Here is a 25,008-nt window from a genome sequence, read left to right as displayed (position 1 = left end):
GATAGGAATGTAAGCCGATGTAATTAGATATACCTTAAAGTATATTTATTTTATATTTATTTATTTATATATATATATAAAACTAATTCATAGATTTGTTTACATGTATTTCGTAACTCACTGCCTGGCTACAAACATTGTATACATCTTACGGTGAAGCACACTGCTTCCAACTTAATACTTTAATGTACTATTTGACCTTGAACGATTTCAAATTATATACTGTATCTATTGCCAAGGTTGTCTATTTCTATAAAGAATGGGCAACTGGTGTTCCACTTACATGCACAGCATGAGTGTGTGCATTGAGGAAAACGATGGGAGAATGAAGGCTTATGGAAAAAGCCATCCTTCCTTTTTCTCCTGTCCTGTCTACAATAGTAATTGCATACTTATTGCAGGTCTGCCAGAGTCCATACTCGGACTGTCTGATGTGGTGCAGTCATACTGGAGAACGTGAACATGCTGCATTTATCTTCGCTGCAGTTTTGATTTGTTCCCACCTCACGCTAGCCTTTCTCTTGCAGGTGAATATGACCACGGATCTGGAGGGAAGTGAAATGTTGGCAGAGAAGGCAGACAGAAGGGAGTTTATTGATCTGCTAAAGAAGATGTTGACCATTGACGCAGACAAGCGAATTACTCCAATTGAGACACTGAGCCATCCCTTTGTAATGATGACCCATCTACTTGATTTTCCTCATAGCACACAGTACGTTTTGACATGCCACCGCAGGTGCCATTCCTTTGCACTACATATGTCTCCTGTAAAGGGAGGAGTTGGGGACCAGCAATAAGCTTGTTCATTGTCAAGCCGTGTAGCTTTTGGGTCCACTAGAACCTTTAGGCAATAATCTTTGAGGAAGCAGTTCATAACAAGCAGACTCAGGATGGTAAGGTAGTTAATTGAGAGGGAGCTAAGACTGAATTAAGAAGTGTATGTCCTTTTGCAGTCACTTACCACTTGTTCAGCACAGATGGTCAATGTTGAGTTTCAAGCATTCTAGAGCCAACTTTATCTAAATGTAGAACAATACATGGCTTTCATGTGTAATCATCATAGCATTCCTCTTCGTAGTAAAGAATTTAACTCTAAATCCTTCTTTCAGTGTCAAGTCCTGCTTTCAGAACATGGAGATTTGCAAGCGAAGGGTCAATATGTATGACACAGTGAACCAGAGTAAGACACCATTCATCACACATGTGGCTCCAAGCACTTCAAGCAACCTTACAATGACTTTCAGCAACCAACTCAGTACAGTTCAAAACCAGGTATGTGCAAAAAGACTGATGCAGACCTGTGGGTAGCTGGACACAGAAAGTTGAAAACTTCCAACTTGTGATAACAATGGGAGATCATCTGATTGCAGTGGGCAACTTTTCAGTAAAATTACAGTAAGAGTGTCAGTCTCTCTTTGCTAAATTTGGGTACAGTTGATGGGGCTCTTGCGAAAGCCACAATATCCTACCCCACTGGGTTGCCAATATGTCAGTTCCAGTGTATGTTCCAGGAGCTGAATAGCCTAAATCCTGCTTTGTAGGGAGTCTTAGTCACTCAACTCATTCCGTTGCTAATATATGTTTAATAATGGATGGACCGAGCTCATAACACAACCTCTGGATGAGACAACCACCCACGTCTGGTCTCTGTTCTTTTTTTTGCTTTGTTCTGCTGTCTTATGGTGATCTTTGTAGAAATCTAATGGAAATCTCAGCATTCAAATTCAGAGCAATGGGAGTATGCTGATTAGTCAGTTCAAACTTCTACAAATTAAAGGTTTAAAGATAAAAATTAACATGTACAGCACATCAGAGCATAAAGTGAAATGCGCCGTTTGCGTCAAATCGAATCAGCAAGGATTGTGCTAGGCAGTTGTCAAGCGTCACCACACTTCTGGTAGCAACAGAGCATTCTCACAGCTCCCATGTCTTTGGAGGAACCCGGAGCACCCAGAGGAAACTGAGTGAGAACGTACAAACTCCTTACAGGCTGCAGCGGGATTTGAATCCCTTTCAGGGATCGCTGGCGCTGCAGAGTGAGGTGCCAACTGCTGCGCTACTGTGCAGCCAAATTATGGCTGACCTGCACTTTGACATCTATAACTTGAAATTTCATCTGATGTAAGTCACTGGTTTGAAGATTTCAAATCCCAATCACTGCAGAATAGGTCCAAAAATAATTTCTGGGATATGATATAAGCAATTCAGAAATGACATATTAAGAACAGCACCCTTGAGTAGAACTGTCATTTTTGGACATCATAAATATTATTTTCAAAAAGTTTTTAATCTGTTTTATCAAATGAATATTGTTACAATGATTAGGACACAGTTCTGTTATCATTATATATGATTTGATGAAATGAGGTTAGAAATATTAAGCTGTAAACAATTGACTAGGTGAACTAGTCATCAAAATCAGTTAGCATCCACAGGGTGCAGTGGTGATATTTGGTCTTCCATGCATATAATGCTCAGAAGCCACTAGGCGGCAGCAGTGCTGTCAAATGGTGTATAGTATTGCATTGCCAATTCTCACAGCAGAAGCTCTGTGAACAGGAAGTGCAGGAATAGGCCTCAGCATTTCTTCACATAGTCATGCCGAGTATCGGTGATCTCTGGTGTTTATAAATGCTAGACGGTGGTGCAGTGGCATCAGCACCGGACTTAGAGGCAATTGGTCCCAGGTTCAAATCCAGCCAGCTTCTTGCATGCTTCCCATCCGTGCTGGGTCGCCATCGAGCTAGCACCTCGGCCTTGTAAAAAAAAACAGACGAAGTGCTAAAGAAACGGTAAGGTTGTCACCCTATGCACAAGGCACATGGAGGGAAAACATAACGTAACAGTGCTTCTAAGAAAATACATTCCCTGCACAGTACTATCAGTAGTCCTCTGAGCACTGTGTTTTTTGTGTACACTTTTAAGAGGACAAAGGTTTCTAGGCTAATTTAGTATTAGTAATATTTAATATGAAAAATTAATGTGTTTTAACTGCTCTTCGGGCTATAACATTGCTTATAGAAATATACAGAAAGATTAACTGAGAAAAGTCATTGAACAAACCATAGATATGTTGTTAGAGCTTCTCATGCCCCTACCTGTATATACTGCAATGAAGTTTGCAGAATGACTAAGCTTCCATCCTGCAGAATTATTTGTTTGTTGTGTTAATGACTTTTATCGTGTTATTGCTGAATCATTTGGACTCAGGAAAATATATCTTAAGTTTGTGATGCTGAGCTTCTCATAGGTAATCACTTAAACATTATTACCTTATTGTGCTGAGCTCCTTCTTAATCCATTGCGCTAACTCTTGAGATTCTATATTCAGTTTGACCAAGGCCTTATACAGATGAACCATCTCTTGCTCACATTTGTATTTCAGCCACAAAGGCAGATATTCATCAGTATTTTTAATTAAACACAAGAGATTCTGCAGAGGCTGGAAATCTTTAGCAGCAATCAAAATGCTAGAAGTGCTCAGGTCAGGCAGCGTCTGTGGAGGGGAATAGGCAATTGGTGTTATAAGCTGAGACCTTTCGTCAGGACTGGAAACGAAGGGGGGCAGAAGCCAGAATAAGAAGGTGGTGGTGGGGGGAGAGGAGAGGAAGGAGAACAAGTTGAGGGATAAGGTGGGTAGGGGAGGGGGGATGGAGTAAAATCAGGTAGGTGATCAGCGGAAGAGGTAAAGGTCTATAGAAGAAGGAGTCTAATAGGAGAGGACAGTGGACAATAGAAGAAAGAGAAGGATGAGGGAAACCAGAGGGAGGTGATGGGTAGGTGAGAAGAGAAGGGATGTGAGGGTAACCAGAATGGGGAATGAAGAAAAGAGAGAAGAAGGGGGAGAAGTTACCAGCAGTTGGCAAAATATAGTGGTGACGAGTGGTGTTTCACAGGAATTGGGACCACTTCTTTTAAGTTATATGTCAACAATTTGGATGATAGAATTGTTAGCTTTGTGCTGAGTTTGCAGACAATATGGAGATAGGCGTAGAGGAAGAAAAGAGGCTCAGAAGGATTTAGACCGATTAGGAGAATGAGCAAAAAGCGGCAGATGTAATACAGTCTAGGGAAGTGTACGGTCATGCAGTTTTGTAGACAAAATAAAAGCTGAGACAGCTGAGAAATGGAGAGAAAATTCAAAAATGTGAGGTGCAAAGGGACTTGGGAGTCCTTGTGCAGGTTCCCCTAAAGATTAATTTTTAGGTTGAGTCTGTGGTGAGGAAGGCAAATGCAATGTTAGCATTCATTTCAAGAGGACTAGAATATAAAAGGATATAATGTTGAGGCTTTATAAAGCACTGGTGAAGCCACACGGGGTATTGTGAGCAATTTTGGGTCCCTTATTATGGATGTGCTGACATTGGAGAGGGTTCAAAGGAGGTTCACGAAAATGATTCTGGGATTGAAAGGCTTGTCATATGAGGAGTGTTCGATGGCTCTGGGCCTGTACTCACTGGAATTCTGAAGAATGAGGGGTGACCTCATTGAAACCTATCGAATGCTGAAAGACCTCGATGAGTAGATGTGGAAAGGGTGTTTCCTGTGGTGGGGGAGTCTAAGACCATAGGATACAGGCTAAGAATAAAGGGGAGTCCTTTTAGAACGGAGATGAGGAGGAATTTCTTAAGTCAGAGAGTGGCGTATCTGTGGAATTTGTTACCACATCAGGCTGTGGAGGCCAAGTCATTATGTATATTTAAACAGAGGTTGATAGATTCTTGATTAGTCAGGACATGAATGGATACAGGGAGAAGTCAGGATATTGGGACTGAGAGGGAAAATGGATCAGCCATGATAAAATGGCAGAGTAGACGATGGACCACATGGCCTAATTCTGCTCCTATATCTTTTGGTCTTATGGTCTAAATAGTTGTTAATGCAATTGTTGTTAAAGATGAGAATGGGAAGTTGAATTGAAATGGGTAGCCATTGGGAGAATCATGCCTTTTGTGGTGGACAAGAAAAAGGTGCTCGATGAAGCAGTCCACCAGTCTGTGTTGGGTCTCACTGATGTTGAGGAAGCCACACCGGGAGTGCCGGATAAAATAGATCAGCGTTCCCCAATCACCAGGCCGCGGACCGGTGCTGGGCCGCGAGGAAACGATATGATTTGGCGATATGAGTCAGCTGCACCTTTCCTCATTCCCTGTCATGCACTGTTGAGCTTGAACACACGTGAGGTCATTACCCACACGTCATTCATGTCAGTGCGGGAAGATGATCAACTCCTCGAGCTTGCAGCTGACGGCAGGCTGAAAAATATGTTTGACATAACGTCTCTGCCGACATTCTGGGTCAAAGTCAAGGCTAAGTATCCTGAGATAGCCAAGGAAGCACTGAAAACGTTGCTTCCGTTTCCAACATTTTCCTGCGAAGCGGAGTTTTCTGCAATGAATGCAATGAAAACTAAATTGTGGAATAGACTGGACATAAGGAACCCCCTTCGAGTATCGCTGTCTCCCATCACCCCTCGATAGGACTGTGTTGTTGCAGGGAAACAAGGCCAGGGCTCCCACTGATGCAGTGATATTGGTGTGTTGCAATGATTTTATATGTTCATACAGAGAAAATATGTGCTGTGTGTTTAATATCCAAACGTTACTTAAAATGTTATGATGCTGTTCATTGATAAGTGTCTTATATAACCATATAACAATTACAGCACGGAAACAGGCCATCTCTGCCCTTCTAGTCCGTGCTGAACGCTAGTCTCACCTAGTCCCACCAACCTGCACTCAGCCCATCACCCTTCATTCCTTTGCTGTCCATATACCTATCCAATTTTTCTTTAAATGATAATATCGAACCTGCTGCCACTTCTACTGGAAGTTCGTTCAACATTTACTTCAAGCTCCCCTGTCCTCCCCTGATAATTGACTTATCACTATATTCATGCGAGGAAATTATGCGCTGTGTGTTTAATATTAAATTCATTAGATAAACCCTTTTAGAAACGAAATTGAGTGTATTAGCCACTTATCACCTATATTCCGGTCGTGATTAACACCCTCCCCCCCCCCCCCCAAACAGAATCACCAAAAACAATTTGCAGGGAAAAAATTGGCAGGTACACGCATATGCACACAGGTGCCCACACAAGGCTTCATGGTCATGGTAGTTTTTCTCGGGGTAAACACAACGTATTTGGCTGCTACTCTCGTCCGTTGGCAACCGTCCCCCCCTCCCACCCCCAGTCGGCCGTCCGCAAGAATATTGTCAATATTAAACTGGTCCGCAGTGCAAAAAAGGTTGGGGACCCCTGAAATAGATGATCCCAGCAAATTTGCAGGTAAAGCATTGCCTCACTTGGAAGAACTGTTTGGGACCTGAGTAGTGGTGAAGGCGGAGGTTAAGAGGCAGGTGTGGCACTTGTCCCACTTGCAGGGATAAGTGCTGGGGGGAGATCAGTGGGGAGGGATGAGCTTTAAGGCCTTCCTGATGGGAGATAGGAGTATATAGGAACCAGGCATCCATTATGAAGATAAGGCGATCTGGGCCAAGGAACTGAAAGTTATTGTAGTGGTGGAGGGCATATGAAATGTCACAGATGTAGGTAGGAAGGGACAGAACCAAGGGGGACAAAACTAAACTGAGGCATTCGAAGTGGAGCAGGAGCAGACAGAAGTTCTTGGCCTACAGAACAGAAAAGTTAGTGGATCATGGGTAGGAGGTAGAAGCACACAATGCAGTGTACAGGGACTATAAGGTTGATGGCAGTGGGTGGGAGATCGTCAGAATCAGTGAGGTTGGTGATGACGCAGGAGATGATGGTCGGGTTGTTCCCGTGTGGTCCTGTGCAAGGAGTAAACGAGGAAGTGTCTGAGAACTACCTTGTGGCCTTAGCAAGATAGGGCTTAGCTGCAAGGTAATGTTACTACTACTACGTTGACTCAGGTCTAGGGGGTCGGCGTCGGCCAAAGGTAATGTTGCAGCTCCATAAATCCCTGGTTAGACCACACTTGTGTTCAGCTCTGGTCACCTCATTATAGGAAAGATTATAGAAAGGGTACAGAGGATATTTACCAGGGTACTGCCTGAATTAGAAAGCATATCTTATGAGGATAGGTTGAGCAAGCTAGGGCTTTTTGTCTCTTTGGAGAGATGGAGGATGAGAGGTGGTTTGATTGAGGTGTAAAGGTGATAGGAGGCATAGATCGAGTGTGCAGTCGAAGTGTTTTTCCCAGGACAGAAATAGCTAATAGGAGGGGCTTAATTTTAAGGGTGATGGGAGGAAAGTAAGGGGGATGTCAGGGGTTAAGGTTTTTTTAAATACAGAGAATGGTGGGTGTGTAGAATGCCCTGGCAAGTGTGGTGATATAGGCAGTTACATTAGAGATAGTTAAACTTTTAACTATGATGGATAGTTAATGGATGACAGAAAAATTGTGGGCTATGTAGGAGGGAAGGGTTAGATTGATTTTAAAGTAGTTTAAAAGGGCAGCACAACATTATGGACTAAAGCAGCGGTCCCCAACCACCGGGCTGCAAAGCATGTGCTACTGGACTGTGAGGAAACGATATGATTTGGCGATATGAAACGATGTGAATCAGCTGCACCTTTCCTCATTCTGTCACGCCCACTGTTGAACTTTAACACACGCGAGGTCATCAGTGACCCAAGACGCAAATGACCCAAGACATGCAAAGGAATGGGTCCGTGACCCATTTGTGAATGTCCCCGGTGGATCATCCATGTCAGCGCAGGAAAAAGATCAACTCCTTGAGCTTGCAAATGACAGTGGGCTAGAAAGTATGTTTGACATAACATCTCTGCCGGCATTCTGGATCAAAGTCAAGGCTGAATATGCTGAGAAAGCCACGAAAGCAGTGAAAACATTGCTTCCATTTCCAACATCATATCTCTGTGAAGCGGAGTTTTCTGCAATGAATGCAACGAAAACTAAGTTGCGGAATAGACTGGACATAAGGAACCCCCTTCGAGTATCGCTGTCTCCCATCACCCCTCGATAGGACCGTCTTGTTGCAGGGAAACAAGCCCAGGGCGCCCACTGATTCAGCGATATTGGTGTGTTGCAATGATTTTATATGTTCATACAAGGAAAATATGCGCTGTGTGTTTAATATCCAAACATTACTTAAAATGTTATGATGCTATTGACTTATAAGTGACTTATAATTCAGTGGTCCTCAACCTCTGGGCCACAAAGAATGCAGCGGTACAGCAGTAGCCAGAACACACCCAGCACACCTTTAAGAAAAAAGCCGAAATAAACAAGCTAATTAATTAGGTGCGGCCCAGCATGTAAATGTTGGCCCAGATCAGAGCCGCTTGCCGACTATGTCGCCTCTGATCTGGGCCGACATTTATGTGCTGGGCAGCACCTAATCAATTAGCTTGTTTATTTCGGCTTTTTTCTGAAAGATGTGCTGGGTGTGTTCCGACTACCGCTGTACCGCTGCATTCTTCGCGGCAATGTATCAGTCCGCGGCCCGGAGGCTTGGGACCACTGTTATAATTGACTTATCACTCTATTCATGTGAGGAAAATATGCGCTGTGTGTTTAATGTAAAATTCGTTAGATAAACCCCTTTAGAAACAAAATTGAATGTATAAGCCACTTATAAAGTGACTTATATTTGACATCACCTATATTCCAGTCGTGATTAACACCCCCTCCCACCCCGCCCGGGTTGGCCAGCCCGCAAGAATATTGTCAATATTAAACCGGTCCGCGGTGCAAAAAGGTTGGGGACCCCTGGGCTAAAGGGCTTGAATTGTGCTGTAGTGTTCTACATTTTATGATGGTGCGGTTGGGATTGGTGCAGATAGAAGGCCAAAGCTGGCTGTTCCGAGAAGAAGAGGAGGGTTGAAGAGGGAGATGGCTCATCAGTGGGGAATCCTTGTGAAAGAAGTTGGCTCGGAGACAGAGGCGATGGTAGAAAAGCTTAGCATTGTGGTGGGCACAGAACTCATTTAGGTTTTAGGGGCTGGAGGACGAAGGTAAGGCCCTTGCGAAGGACAGAACATTCTGCCTCAGAGAGGGGAAGGTTGGAGGTGTTTGTGAAGGCATGGTAGGGTTTAGGTCTGGAGTCACGGGAGGGTATAGGTTTGGAGGGAATCTAGAGGAGAGAAGAGGGTTGGGGTGTTCAGGGAAAGTGGGATGGAAGGAAGATGGTAACTCGGAGGAGTGAAGGGGGATGAGGGGTAGATGGAAGTCTAAGCTGCTGGGGTGAGTGAGGCGTGAATGAGGAGTGAGGGTGAAAAGGAGCAGGAGGTCCCAATGGCAGCGAGAAGGGTCTCGGCCTGGAGGTGGAGGTGGCCGAGGTTGGACCTGGGGCTAGAGTTGGTGAGGCTTTTTGATTAGTTTTGTATCTGTATACTTGCTTTTAGTAATTTAACTTAATTCACTATGATATTGGGCTGAGTGTTGTGAGTCAGCTGTGCATGTACATAGCCAGTGATTAGTGACCCAGTCAACATTGGCCCCATCTAGGAAAGATCTAAACAATATTAGCACAATCCACAACTGGACATACTTACACCAATTGTTCTAAACTAATTCATGACCACTGGCAAATTGGTTTATTGTTGTTACAGATACCTAGGCACAATGTGAAACTTTGTTTTGCCTGCTATCCTTTTAATCACATCAGTATATTGAGGCAGTACAAAGGAAAAGTAGTAACAGAATGCAGAATAAAGTTTTACATTTAGAGGAAGTGCAGTGCGGGCAGACAAAGTGAGATAGATTGTGAAATAACAGTCCATCTTATTTCATTAGAGACAGTTCAATTGTTTTTTAACTCAGTAGGATAGAAGCTATCATTGAGCCTGGTGGGACGTGCTTAACTGCTTAAAAGATAATGGTTTAATGGGGGGAAATCTAGGGAAAAAAGCAATAACTGATCTCTAAATCCATGGTATTCACTGGAAATGGTAGATCCCTTTAACTCCCCCAACGAAATAAATGAGGTTGAAGATTTTTTTTTAATGTAAAACTACAGTGTTTGAACTTAAAATTAAACATGTGTGGTAGTAAACTGCCAAGGTCATTTATAGGCCAGTTGGAAAGCAGTCAGTTCACTCTCACTTTGATGAATGAATGCTTAAAATGTTCAGTAAACAGGAACCCATATGTTTGAATAACTCACACTAAGTTGCCGTCTTAAAGAGGCACTGCTGCATCGGTGGTGGCAAACTCCTTTTGCTACATTAGTTATCCTGGTATTATTCTCAATCTGAACAATCAGTTGTCCTTGGAAAGTATGGCCTCTGGGAATTGCCCTTTCCCTGAAACAAAAACAGCATTAAGAATAAGTCTGTAAGTAATAGTTTCCCGGAGAAAGCTACTGTAGATACTGAAAATACTTTATCTATGCATCTGTGGAGAAAAGTAGAGAGGTACAGTACTATTTCAAGTTGATGATCGCATGCCTGGTGAAATGAAATGTTACTGACCTGAGAAGTCAGCCTTCTCCGCAGATGCAGCCTGACTAACTGAGAATCTGCAGCATTTTTCGGTTTCATTTCATAATTAAAGTTAATGTATAGCTAGACCGGCAGGCAAGTGCTTTATTGGCAAGGCTGGTTATTTTACCCAAAATGCTGGAGGAACTCAGCAGGTCAGGCAGTGTCTGTGGAAATGAATAAATAGTTGGTATTTCAGGATGAGACCCTTTCTGGAAAAGAAGGGGAAAGATGCCAGAGTAAAAAGATGGGGAGAGGGGAAGGAGGACTAGCTTGAAGATGATAGGTGAAGCCAGGTGGGAGGGAAAGGTAAAGGGCTGGAGAAGGAGGATCTGATAAGAGTGGAGAATGGATCAAAGGAAAAAGGGAGAGAGGAGGGAGGGACACCAGGGGAAGGTGACAGGCAGATGGAGAGAAGAGGTAAGAAACCAGAGTGAGAAAGAGAAGAGGAGGAAGGGAGAGGAAAAAAATTACTGTATGTAGGAATCTATGTTCATACCATCAGATTAGAGGCTACCAAAATGTAATATGAGGTGTTGCTCCTCCACCCCGAGAGTGGCCTGTCTGTTGCAAGAGAGGAAGCCATGGACTGACATGTTGGAACGGGGATGGGTATATGAATTAAGATGGTTGGCCATTGGGTAATCCTGCTTTTGGTGGATGCAGTGGAGGTGCTTGACAAAGCGGTCCCCCAATTTCATCGGGTCTCACCAATGTACAGCAGGCCACATCGGGAGCACTAGATACAACCGATGACCCCAACAGATTGACAAGTGAATGGGCAGGTGTCATTTCTGTTGCTGTTAGGGTTATGTACCAGGTGGGAGATTAGTGGGGAAGGACAAATGAACAAGGGAATCACAGAAGGTACAATCCCTGCAGAAAGCAGAGAGTGGAGTCTTTACCTTTGGGGACCACTTGATGAAGTACCTCTGCTCTACCTACCGAAAACAGGATTTTCCGGTGGCCAACCATTTTAATTCCAATCTCTATTCCCATCCCGACTTGCCGGACCATGGCCTCCCCTTTGACACAATGAGGCCACTCTCAGAGTGGAGGAGCAACACTTCGTATTCTGTCTAGGAAGCCTCCAACCTGATGGCATGAACATCAGTTTCTCTATCTGATAAATTTTTTCTCTCTCCCCCCACCTTTCCCACCCACCTGCTTTACCTATCAGCTTCTAGCGAGTCCTCCTTCCCCTCCCCCCACATTTTAATTTTGGTGTCTTCCCCCTTCCTTTGAGGTTGACTGTTTATTAATTTTGGTAGATGTTGCCTGACTTGCTGAGTTCCTCCAAGATTTTGTATGTGTTGTTATGGATTTCTAGCATATGGAGAATCTCTTGTGTTTATGGTTATTTCGCAGATTGTAATAAATGCCCAGGTGTTAGACTTGCATTCTATATTGACTTATACTTCATCCTTCCTATTTAAAAAGTCATACAGAGTGAACTTGGCCATATTGCAACTTTATGGGGTGTTAAAATAAGAAATTTGGCTCGTGGGAATTTGGTACAATGGGGAATAAAGTGATTGTTTGGGTTTCCAATTCTTTAAAGTTTCAGCAAACCCATCTCCAGTAAGAATGCAGCTTGAGGTTACAGATTTAAGCTGCATCAGTGAACAGAGGGGAGAGTTACCTGGATAGTTTGATGCAGAAAGCAATATTACCTCCTCTAGATTAGGTCAGGGACTGAATGTAATTTTATATCTGATTAGTATCTTTGACACAGAGATGGAGGAACTTCAGCATTTTACACTATCCAATAGGTACGAGTCCCTCACATGGTGACAAACCTCTACCCACCAGTACTGTCCAGACCAGCTTTGGAATGATTGACCTACAAGCATCTGGATGTACCCATTGTTACATGAGTGATGTGCAGTGTTTTATATTGAATGATCTACAACAGTGGTAGTGTACACCAGTGGCAATGCAGTGAAAGGTTAGCTCCCACTAGTAAAGCAGGCTGATATTATGACAAAGCATTACCTACCAACAATGTTCCCTCTAAGGTGGCATCTTTTGCTACTAGGCACAAAGGAATTCAAACTGCACACAAAAGGTTGTCACCCTCTACCTCGCTGGCATGTTAAGTATATTTCACGATCGTACACAACCACATTTCCTTTTCCATTTTCTTATGCGGACAGTGTTGACAACATGGAGTTTGCGATGATCTGTCTGCAGATTTTAGAACTGGCTTATTTATACTGTTTTTATTGAAGAAATTATTGATTGCACAGCATAGTTATCATTACAAATTAGATGGAACATTGCCCACCAATACTATATCTTAGTGACAAACCTTTCTAGTGTTCTACTGTAATAATGTCAAACCACACAAAAACAGGGCCTTTGGCCAATTGCATCTGTGCTGAGTATCAAGCACTTATCTATACTCATCCCATTTCTCTCTTTCTCCCTTCCACATCTGATTCTCCTGCCACCCACCTTGGTGCAACTTAGAACAGCAAATTCAAAGTTCAAAGTAAAGTTATTATCAAAGTACATATATGTCACCATATACAACCCTGAGATTCATTTTTTTGTTGGCATTCACAGTAAAAACAAAGAAACACAATAGAATAAATGAAAGATGGACAAACACTAATGCACAAAAGACAGCAAACTGTGCAAATACAAAAAGAAAAAAAAGCAATAATTATCAAGAATATGAGATGAAGTGTCCTTGAAAGTGAGTCTGTAGGTTGTGGGAACAATTCAATGAAGTTAACCCTATTGGTTCCAGAGTCTGATGGTTGAGGGACTATAACTGTTCTTGAACCTGGCAGTGTTGGTCTTGAGGCTCCTGTACCTCATTCTTGATGGCAACATTGAGAAGGAAGCATGGCCTGGATGGTGGGGAATCGTTGATGATGGATGCTCCTTTCCTGCGACAGTGTTCCATGTCGATATGCTCAATGCGGTCTACCAAACTGTATGCCTTTGGAGCATGGAAGGAAACCTGGGTTCCTTGAGAGAACCCACGTAGTCACAGCAAAGATGTGTAACTTGAAGCAGACAGCACCCAAGGTCAGGATTGAACCGGTGACTCTGGAGCTGTAAGGCAGCAGCCCGAACAGCTGCACAACAGTGCCTCTTTCCTGGTGGATATGTTTATCCCCCACTATTGGAAATATGATTGCAAATATTTGATCTTAGATGTCAACATTATTCAACCACATTAACTGGAATGTTAAAGCTTCCTTTTATTTTAAATGGCCAATTCTTTGAACACATATAAATATTCGGTCAGGGAGAATTTGGCAGATGAGTATACTGAATATTTTTGTAGAGTTTGAACATAATTTTTCTTCCAATACAGCACTGCACAATTTTATTTCTAATCAAACAAGTTTATGACAAAATTAACATTAATTTGATGACTTGTATTTGATTTTATTCATTTTTTTAAGAAAGGTAAAAGTGCTTTCTGGAGAACACTGTCCCCAACTCCAGGAAATCAAATTGCTTTGACCGAGATTTTGTGTTTTCTTTGTCTTTTTTTTTCCTTTCCCAAACCATTTTGCTTACCATTTCCTATTGTTTGTATTATATCCCATTATCCCTTTAGGCCAACAGTCTGGCTCCCACATCCACAAGTGCCACCCTTTCCCTTGCCAACTCTGATGTCTCCTTACTTAACTACCAATCTGCACTTTACCAGCCTTCAGCAGCTTCCATGGCAGCCGTTGCCCAGCGGAGCATGCCACTGCAGTCAGGAGCCTCACAGCTGTGTGCTCGACCTGATCCCTTCCAACAGGCCTTAATTGTGTGCCCGCCTACGTTTCAAGGTGAGATCTATTTTTTTGTAGTTTAGACACTTTACCCCACAGCTTAGACAATTTTTATCCTCTTCTAAGGCAGTTCTTTGAGATCAAGGATGACTAATTTTATCAGTTCTTAAGATGGTCGAGATGAGGCGAGTGGATGGGTAATTTGTGAGATGGTATGTTTCTTCTGCGTCTTATGCGGGGTTTCTGTGTGGTCTCCAGTTCATAGCCTTCACATTTTCAATTCTATTTCAAACATCGCTTTGGTCATCTATGCGTGGATCTAGAAGAAATGGAGGAAATCATAAATAGATATTTTGCATCTGTATTTACTCGGGAGATGGACACATTCCATAGAACAGAGGCAAAACAGAAGCGAGACCATGGACTGGTGAGGGCCTGAGATTGGATATGTTCGGACTTTATTTCCTGGAGCGTAGGAGAATGAGGGGAGATTTGGTACCAGTATACAAAATCGTGAGGAGTATAGATAGGGTTAATACAAGCAGGCTTTTCCACCAAGGTTGTGTTAGACTAGAACTAGGATTCATGGGTTAAGTGAAAAGTGAACTATTTAAGGGGAACCTGAGAGGGAACTTCTTCATTCAGAGGGTGGTGAGGGTGTGAAATGTGTTGCCAGTGGAATGGAGTGGTGGATGTGGGTTTGATTCAACAATTAAAAGAAATGTAGAGGGCTGTGTTCCATGTGCAATTCGATAGAACTAGATATAGTAACAGCTTGGCGTGGATTGGATGGGTTGAAGGGTCTGTTTCTGTGCTGTAGTGCTTTATAATTCTATACTCCTTCACTTTGAGTGGTTACGGGTTACACATTCCTACAAGACAATGATGATGTTGCTTTTCTTTAGGGAGGCTATCAGTACATTTTTGAATCTTCTTGTTGTGACAGAGCTCAAAATAGAGTATCTGTTGTGGAAGGTTGGTGTTGGGCATGCACGTGACATGGTCTGCCCAATATAGATGATTGAATTTAACTGGGACCTCAGTACTGGCACTATTTTGGTGAGAGACAGAGATGACTTTAACCCTTTCCTATTGATCTGAAAGCAGCCTCTGACACCATGTTCCTGTGACACTTTCCCACCCCTAAGAACACTTGATCTTTTTAGCAAATAGCTCTGCTGAAGATAACAGAAAGGTCCAGTGGCTGATACTTGCCATGTATGTCAACGCCGTGGAAGGAGGGTTGTTGAAAAGACTGAGACTCTTTCAGTTCTAAGGAAGGCTGAAGGATGACCTGAAAGAAGGCTTAAAAAATGTGGATTGACAGAGTAGACATAAGGAAAATAATTTCCTGGTTAGATTTTGTGACATAATTTTTTTAAATAGTTACCACTAAAGCCAATAGGGTATTTCAGGTTTTTACTTACTTGTCCATGGGGTGGTTAAAATGTTGAATTTAGGGAATCTGTATTTGATGGCAGAATCTGATTTGATGAGATTTGGAACATAAACACTGGCATAGAACTGTAAGTTTTATGTAGTTGACGATAGTGCCAAGATAGGAGATGAGCTTGGCTGTGGTAGAAAGTATACAAATATGTCAGGTGAGGCGCAGATTTGGGCCAACAATGAAAAACTCAAATAGTATTAAGAATGGAGTGTCTTTTCACACTGGAAGCTATTGCTTTGAGGGGAGGGATGATGACTTTTAAAACATTGCATTTTGATTACTTATTTCAAACATTTCATTCTCCAATCTTTTTGTTCCCTTGCTTTTTGAATACACTCTGGTTGATGCCTATAGGATTGCAGGCGTCCCCCACCAAACATGCTGGGTACTCAGTCCGAATGGAGAATGCTCTTCCTATCGTCACACAGGCTCCGGGGGCTCAGCCGCTTCAGATCCAGCCTGGCCTACTAACACAGGTAGATGGAGTGCTGATCCTCACAGTTCTAGTGAACAAAAGGGCATTACATTTCAGCAGAATTCAATAAACCACTCAAGCAGACAGAACATAAGTTGTTGACATTCAGAAGATCTAGTCTGTGATTCATGGGGATAGAAAGATCAGAAGTGGGGGGATTACCTGTTCAGCACTAGTAACCAAAGTTGACTTTCTACCTCCTAGTTTGTGCTGAGGTAGATAATGTCAGGTGAGGAAATCGATGAAGGGCTCCTACGATTGGTTTCTTCACTTCTGGGCCACGGAAGAGGAATTAGAAAGTAATTTTGAATTTTTATCAGTTTGGTTATATAGGAAACATTTCTTCTCACACTGTTATGAAAATCATTAGATAATGAGTAGGCATTTTTGAATTATGTAAATTTGAAGATAAGTACCAGCCAGGGATACTATACTTTTCTTTGAGTAGTGTCATAGAACTATTTATCTGTATAATCATAAAGAGTATATTGACTAGATTCAGGTATGGTAAAGAATGATTAGGATTGACACTTTAGGATGAGCGGATGGTTTCCATAGAAAGATATGAACTGCTTTAAATAGCTATAAATTATAAAGGGTATTGATAAAATAAATACTAAAAAAAATCCTCTGGTTTAGTAATCAGTGCTGGAGATCAATAATTTAAATTTTAACTGAGAACAAGAAGGGAGGTCAGGAGAAACGGCTTTGGAGCAGGAATGTTTTGCCTCATTGAGTGATTGAAACAAAGGCAATGGCTCCTTTAAAGAAGCAGATAATCATCTGAAGCAGACAAAAAAAAACAAAGCTGCAGATAAGAACCAGAAAACCAGAATAGTGAAGATCGTTCTGTAAAACTATGAAAGGAGGAGCTCAGATACCATGAGCCAAATGACTTCCATTGGCACTGTAAACCTTTTGAGAAGGTGCTGAATGTTGGATATTGCTTCTTGTCCTTGCAGCAGACGTGGCCTAGTGGAACCCAGCAGATTCTTTTACCTCCAGCATGGCAGCAGTTAACAGGAGTGACGACTCATACCTCAATGCAGCATGCTACTGTTCTTCCAGAGACAATGGCTGGGACCCAGCAACTGGCAGATTGGAGGTAAACTAGATTAAAATAAAACTAAAGTGAAGGGATACTCACTCAACAGGTCAAGTTTATTGCAGGCTTGTCACTAAGATGAGGTTTTTTTTTGCCAACTGCTCACCAGAATAGATAAGGTACCAGTGTAATTTAGATCTGATATATTGTGACACCACCAAATGGCATAATTGCTATCATCATCATGCTGAAAATTGCCAAATCTCTGTTGCTAGTAAGATGACTGGTATATATGGAAACCTGATTCCCAACTGTACCACTGAAATATACAAACAACACAGAATCCGCATTTCCACGAAGGGGATATGGCTCATTTTACTTATTCCTGACAAACGACAAGCAGGATAGTTTAAAGACTTCCTGCCTCAGGGTACTACTGATGTTTCGTTATCCTAAATCTTGTCACCTACTAAGCTTCTAGTTGCTTACATTCGTTGGCTTACAGGGCTAATTAGACCTAGATATATTGCATCAGCTTGCAAAGTCATAATTTTTAGATACTGTATACTTTCATCCTGCTGATTTATTTCCAGACATGGAGCTGATATAACTCCTGTAGAGATTTTGCTCACTTCTTCCCCATTTCTTGCTCAAGGAGATTCTATTTGGTCACATGAGTAGCAAATTATTGGCTTGGTTTTAATCTCCTATCACCAAGTTTTGTCAATATAAAGCCAACTTTATCTTGCAAAGTTCAATCAGAATTGTTACATGAGCCAAATAAATCCTCAACTCCAGATAATAAATAAAAGGTAGGCAGTAATAAATCTATCAGGGATTTCTGGTTATAGTTATGAATGAGCTACCCCTCAAAGCTGCTGTTTCACTGATATTGACCCAGTGCATATAAAAGAAACCACTGCAAGTGTTGACCATGTTGATAAATACTCTTCCTCCCTTTCCCTTTGAATGATCTCTAAACTGAAAATGGCTCCAGTAAGATGCAGTTACATATGCTTAATTATTACAACAGCTGCATTGTTTGTTTATTTTGAGTGTGTGATGATCTCACTTAATGTCTTTACTTGCTTTAGGAACACTCACCCACATACTAGCCATTACAACACCATCATGCAGCAGCCTGCTCTGCTGGCAAGCCACGTGACTTTGCCATCTGCTCAACCATTGAATATTGGTGTTGCTCATGTAATGAGGCAGCAGCCCACCTCAAGCTCCTCGTCAAAGAAGAATAAGCAGCAGTCCTCCGCCAGGTGTGTAGAATGTACCATCAGAAACATAGAGCTGAATTGGCTCAGATGGCCTCTATTGGAACATCAGTTCCTGACTAAGAAACATTTCTTCCTAATGCCTAATATCTCACAACTTTGGAATGCTCCTAAGTGCTTTTCAGTCAGGCAAGTGTTTACAAAGTACAATTACTGTTAAAATGTAGTAAAATGTGACTGCCAAGTTGTCTAAGTAATAGCACTTTCATTCACTGCTTTTAGAGTCATAGTCTCAGATTTATACAGCATAGAGAACAGACCCATCAGATCACCTTGTTCATGTCGACTAGGATGTCTGTTCGAACTAGTCTCATTTGCTTGTTTCTGTTCTATAACCCTCTGAACCTTTTCTTCTTTCCACGTACCTTTCTCAATGCTCTTAAACATTGTAATTATACCCACTTCTCTCACTTCCTCATTCAGCTTGTTCCATATACCTGCTGTGCAAAAAAGTTCCCTGGTGGGTCCCTTTTTAATCTTCCCACTCCCACTCTCTCTAGTTTTAGACTCCTCTACCATGGATAAAAAGAGTGATCATTCATCTTATCTAAGCCCCTCATGATTTTGTATACCTCTAAAGTCACCATTCAGCCTCCTGTGCTCCAAGGAAAATCTCAAATTTATTTTCTCCAACTTTTCTACCTTAATGGCATTCTTCCAAGTATGGTCTCAGCAATGACTTGTACAGTGGCTACACAATGGCCCAAATCCTGTGCTCAGTACCCTAACTGAAGGCATGTATATCAAACGCCTTCTTAACCATCCTGCTACATTTCACTTCCAGAGAGCTAGGATTTCTCGTTCTAGCTCTCATCCTAGTTAATGACTTGTACTCAAAGGACTCCCTGCTGTGCTACACACTTCAGAGCTCTACTGTTCACATGACCAAGTGCATGGTGTTGCATTTTCCTGAATTAAGCACCATTTACTATTCCTTGGCCCACTTTACCAGTTCATCTAGATCCTATAATAATCTTGTCTTGTGAAGACTGGTAACAGTCTTCTCAGAAGAGGAACTTGAATCTGCAAACCCTTATATAGAAACTTAAGTGTAATCTTGGATTAAGAACAGGAATGTAGGTGCAGGAACAGGCCACCGGCCCCATAATTCAGTTTGATCATCGCTGATCTATGCAGGCCTGAAAATGCTCTTCTCTGCCAGTTCAACATAACCTTCAACTTCTCAAATCTGTACCTGTCTCCACCTTAATTGATCTGGATGAAAACGTAGTTAGTAAACTATAATTAGTAAGTTTGCAGACATAAAAATTATGGAGTTGTGGATAGTAATGACGGTGTTCAAAGGATGCTGCAGGAAGAAGAGAAAATCTGCAGATGCTGGAAATCCAAGCAGCACACACAAAATGCTGAAGGAACTCAGCAGGCCGGACAGCATCATCAGGTCCTGATGAAGGGTCTCAGCCCAAAACGTCAACTGTACTTTTTTCTATATATGCTGCAAGAAGGATGTGGAGGCTTCGGAGACAGTGCAGAAAGGGTTGGAGTGTATTAGCTGTAAGGAGGGTTGGACAAACTTGGTTTGTTTTCGCTGAGAGATGACCTGATAGAAAATTGAGAGGCATAGATATTCAGCATCTTTTTTCCCCAGGATGGCATTGTCAAACACTATAGAGCATAGGTTTAAGATGAGAGTGGGAATGTTTAAAAAAGCTGCGTGATGCAAGTTTGTTTTAAGATAAAATGTTAGGTACTTGGATCGTGTTGCCAGGTGAGGTGATAAAAACAGATACAAAAGAAATGTCCAGAAGCCATTTGGACAGACACATGACCAGACATGGAACAGAGGGATATGGACTATATGAATGCAGATAGGAACAGTTAGATTCATGGGCCAAAGAGCCTGTTCCTGTGCTGTACTGTTCTGTTGTGTTACTCTCCCGCTAGTGAAGACACTTCAATATCTACCCTGTCAAGCCCTGCTGGGTCCTTGATGTTTGAATCAGGGCACCTCTTATTCTTCTAAACTACAAGTAATACAGTACATTTTGAGCTGAGCGAACAAAACTATGCAAAAGGCACTCAATCTATTCAGTACATTAGAAAGACAGCAACTATTTGACAAACAAAATTAACAACCTACAAGTTTTCCTACCACCAGCCTGGTAAAAGCAGAATATAATGATAATGGATTTGTTTTCTAATGTTTTCAATTAATATACATAAGACCCAGATAAGACAGAAGAGAAATCCCAGAAGTAGAGAGATTTGGGAATCATCGATCCAGTGTCACCCATTTCCCACAAAAATATCCAGCACATCATTTCTCAATAAAGCCTCAACACAGCTCCCTGCATTGACTTTTAATTTGCTTTTCCATGTATACTTTTACATCCTGGTTCTTTCAAATCTTCCAGTGCTAAATTCATTTGGAAAACTAGTTGTATATCATATCCATTGGAAATTAAATTAAAATCTTATAATTTGAAAGGAAGAAAAATCAGAATTATTAGTAACAGCTCCCTTGTCTTTGAATTTATTGAGGTGATTTGAGGCAGAATGGAATTCTCCAATATGTACTTTTAGTTGACACAAGTCAAATTATTCATATAAAGATATCAAAATAAGTTTTACATTGGTGGCCACATTTCAAAGTAAAGGAAATCAATCCCATATTAAACATGGTTAAATAATTTTCTGTGCCTTATGTTTAATGTGACCCACTGCATAGGATATTATTTTTTGTGTATAACATTTCTATATTTATCCCCACAGAAATACTTCATACGAAGTGTCCTCCTCCCGTAGCTTCAGCTCACACTCACCGCAGCGCTCAAAACGCGTCAAGGAGAACACTCCTCCTCGCTGTGCCGTAGTGCAGGACAGTCCGGCCTGTAACACCTTGACATGTGGCTGGGGAGAGGCCACCAGCACAACCCAGGAGAATCAGAGGCAGACCATTGTCATTCCTGACACACCCAGCCCAGCGGTCAGCGTCATAACCATCAGCAGTGATACGGATGATGAAGAAGAACGCAAACGTGTACCCAACAGGTGATGGAATAAGGGTATTAGAATTTATACCAGAGTAGCAGGGTCTTGATTATACCTAACAGTAGCTTCATCTGGTATTATTTTATGTTACCACGTTAATATGGTCCTTTGTTTAATTCCTCATCTACATGTTGTGCATCCATGTGTGTGACGGTAAATCCATTCCAACCTGAAACGAAGAGGTTTCTTTTAAATTCTTTACTGGGTACACTGATTATGGCAGAAATGGCCAATATGAGGGGGCATAATTTTAAGGTGACTGGAGGAAATTATGGGGGCGGGGGTGCCAGTGGTATTTTTTTATATACAAAGAGTGGTGGGTGCTTGGAATGCCTTGCCAAGGGTGGTGGTAGAGGCAGATAGATTAGGGACATTTAAGAAACTCTAGGATAGGCACATGAAAAATGGAGGGCAATGTAGAAGGGAAGGGTTAGATTGATCTTGGAGTAGGATAAACTTTGCCACAACACCATGGGCAGAAAGACCTGTAATAATGCTATAGTGTTTTATGTCTGATGCATTTTCCGTATCTAATGTGCTTCCTAAACCTGAAGTAAACTTCTTTCTTCCTCTTGACTAGATGTTCAACATCTCTTGAAAACTTTGGCTCCTTCACTTTACCATTCCTATCTCTGACTCAACAGGACCAACCTATCCGGGACTCCATGCAAATGCTCCCAGAACAAGGCCCAGATTTACATGGTGCACGTGCCTGAGTACATCCGTTTCCAATCTATGCTCCCAAGTTCCTGATTATTAGCACTATCATTTCTCCGATCCTAGTTAAATACTTTCCCATGCTGACATTTCCTCTCCAAGCCTATAGGGCGTTAGCCCTATAGGGTTAGGGAGTGTGGTCACTGTCCCCGAAACACTCCCCCACTACGAGATCTGACACTTGATTTATATTACTGCCTAGCACTAGATCCAGTATGGCCTCTCCTCTAGTCAGCCTATCTATGTATTGCATCAAGAATCCTTCCTGGACACATCTAACAAGTTCCACTCCATCTATATCTTTTATACTAAGGAGGTGCCAATCAATATTAGTGAAGTTGAAGTAATGTATGACAACAACCCTGTTATTTTTTGCACCTTTCCAAAATCTGCCTTCTTATCTGCTCCTCAGTGGAATGAGGGGGATCTATAGAATACCCCCAATAGAGTGATTGCTCCCTTCTTCCTGTCTTCCGCCCATAAAAAAAACTCAGTAGACAATTCCCCCACAATGTTCTCCCTTTCTGCATCTGTGATACTATCCCCGATTAACAATGCCAGTTCACCACCTCTTTTATCTACCTCTCTGTATCTTTTGTAAGATCTAAACGCTGGAACATTCAGCAGCCATTCTGCCTTGTGACACCCTAGTCCCCATAACGGCCACAACGTCGTAGTTCCATATACGGACCAATGTTCTAAAACAGACACACATTGACCCATCTCCAAATGCAACGTTGCCTTATCAACTGCCTATTTTCCTCACAGTCTCTCTATATGCTGTATCTACCTGCATACCAACTACCCCATCCTCTGACCTATCATTCTGGTTCCCATTCCTCTGCCAAGCTAGGTTAAACCCTCCCCAACAGCTCAAGCAAATTGGTATCTCTCAAGTTTAGATGAAACCTGACCTTTTTGTACAGGTCTCTTCCCCAGAAGAGATCCCAGTGGTCCACAAATCCGAAATACTGACCACTCCATCAATTCCTCAGCCATACTTTCACCTACCAAATCATCCAATTCTTACCCTCATTGGTATAGGCAGCACTCCAGAGATCACCACCCTTGAGATCCTGCTTTTCAGCTTCCTGCCTAGCTCCCTGTATTCTCTTTTCAGGACCTCATTCCTATTCCTCCCTATGTCATTACTGTATGTACTTGTATTGTATGTACAATGACTTCTGGCTGCTCACCCTCCCCTTAGAATGTTGTGGACACAATCTGACACATCCCTGATCCTGGAACCTTGGAAGTAACATACCATCCGGTCGTCTCTTTCACAACCACAGAATCTCCTGTCTACTTCCCTAACTATTGATTCCCTTATCATAACTGCACTTCTCTTCTCCCCACTTCCCTGCTGAGAAATAGAACCAGACTCAGTGCCAGAGACCTAGTTGCTATGGCTTTCCCCTGGAAGGTCATTTCCTCCTCCCACCACAACAGAATCCAAAGCGATATAATTCTTATTGAGGGTTACCGCAACAGGGTTTCTCTGCACCTATTCTCTTACCCTCTCTTTACAGTCTCCCAGCTAAACTGCCTCCCACAACTTAGGGGTGACTACTGCCCTGTAGCTCTCAGCTATCACCTCCTCGTTCTCCTGTATGAACTGTAGGTCATCCAGCTTCAGCTCCTGTTCCCTAACACGGTCTGTAAGGGTTCCAGCTGGATGTACATAACAGATGTAGTTATCAGGGTGACTGGAGAGCTCTCAAAACTACGATATCGGGCATGAAGAACACACCACTGATCTTGGAACTATTCCCATTACTCTAGCTGGACTTAATAGACAAAAAAAGAAAGAAACTTACCATAAAGTTCTCCACTCTATCACTGTCCACTCACACAATGGCCCTTCTATTTAAACATCACTTCCTTGTAGAGGCCTTTGCCAACTGCCTATTGAACCATGATATCTGAAGCCCACTAAGCACTGTTCCCTCTGGGGTGTGTGCGTGCACACATCTTTTGCTACTAACACACAAAGGAATTTAAACTGCGCACAAAATGTTATCACTGTCTACCTCGTTGGCATGTTAAGTATGTTTCACGATCGTACACTATCACACTTCCTTTTCCAGTTTCTGATCCGGGCGGTGTTGACAACGAAGAGTTTGCGATGATTTGTCTGTAGATTTTAGAACTGGCTTACTTATACTGTTTCTTGAAGAAATTATTCAGTGTGCACATGTTGTTGTCACTGGGTAAAAAATTGCACAGCACAAGATTTTTGTGCACACTGATCATTACAAGTTAGGGGGAACATTGCCACCAAGAAGTTCCAAAAGGCCCCAGTTGTGATTTAAATTTTGCACTCAGCTCACTCATCCCCAAACAAGCAATGGCTCGCGATATCTCAGGTCAGTTGAAAAGTGATGACACTTACTATTGTATGACATTATTCTACAGCATTCCCAATATAATTCAGAGTTCTCAAGTATAGGTAGCCACTGTCATGTGACATCCACTGAAAAGTATCCTCAATGCTATATGTTTGGTTGAAAAACCATTGAAGGAGCTCTTAATATTAAAGATGAAAACTTCACCAGCGCTCTCTGGTAGCTTTCAGTTTAAAAGTACTCATAGTCACCACAGCCATTTAAAAATGCTAATTACTTACTGTAGGTGTTTCCAAAGGTGGACCATTTAAAGACTCTACTATCATGGAATTAACTGGCACATGTGCTCTTGGCCTGACCTCTCCCAGGAAAAATGTCTCCCTCGCACTGGTTAACTGAGGCCTCTAAGAAGTAACTTTCTATGAATGGATCTATGGCCATGTACAAGTGACTGATCTGCTTTGCCCATGGAGATCAAGGTGACAGCAACCTCAGGAGCTGTA

The 25,008-nt window shown here is 42.1% G+C and overlaps 1 protein-coding gene across 7 annotated transcripts in view; it reads left to right on the top strand.

Moving 5' to 3' along the window:
* hipk2 (homeodomain interacting protein kinase 2) overlaps positions 1-25,008 on the top strand; it is a 259,940-nt gene that overhangs the window by 215,159 nt on the left and 19,773 nt on the right. For 4 of the 7 annotated variants that reach the window (XM_072268017.1, XM_072268015.1, XM_072268018.1 and 1 more), the window contains 7 exons: positions 528-712; positions 1,110-1,272; positions 14,013-14,232; positions 15,980-16,101; positions 17,063-17,205; positions 18,240-18,416; positions 21,165-21,443. In XM_072268017.1, coding sequence (XP_072124118.1) covers positions 528-712; positions 1,110-1,272; positions 14,013-14,232; positions 15,980-16,101; positions 17,063-17,205; positions 18,240-18,416; positions 21,165-21,443 — 1,289 coding nt within the window. The remainder of the gene's footprint in view (positions 1-527; positions 713-1,109; positions 1,273-14,012; positions 14,233-15,979; positions 16,102-17,062; positions 17,206-18,239; positions 18,417-21,164; positions 21,444-25,008) is intronic. The other 3 variants (XM_072268021.1, XM_072268020.1, XM_072268016.1) reach the window with 3 other exon arrangements.

This window comes from Mobula birostris, chromosome 9 (assembly GCF_030028105.1).
Source record: "Mobula birostris isolate sMobBir1 chromosome 9, sMobBir1.hap1, whole genome shotgun sequence".
NCBI classification, from domain to species: Eukaryota; Metazoa; Chordata; class Chondrichthyes; order Myliobatiformes; family Myliobatidae; genus Mobula; species Mobula birostris.
Note: the sequence above shows the minus strand (reverse complement) of the source record. Positions and strands in the feature narration are given on the sequence as shown.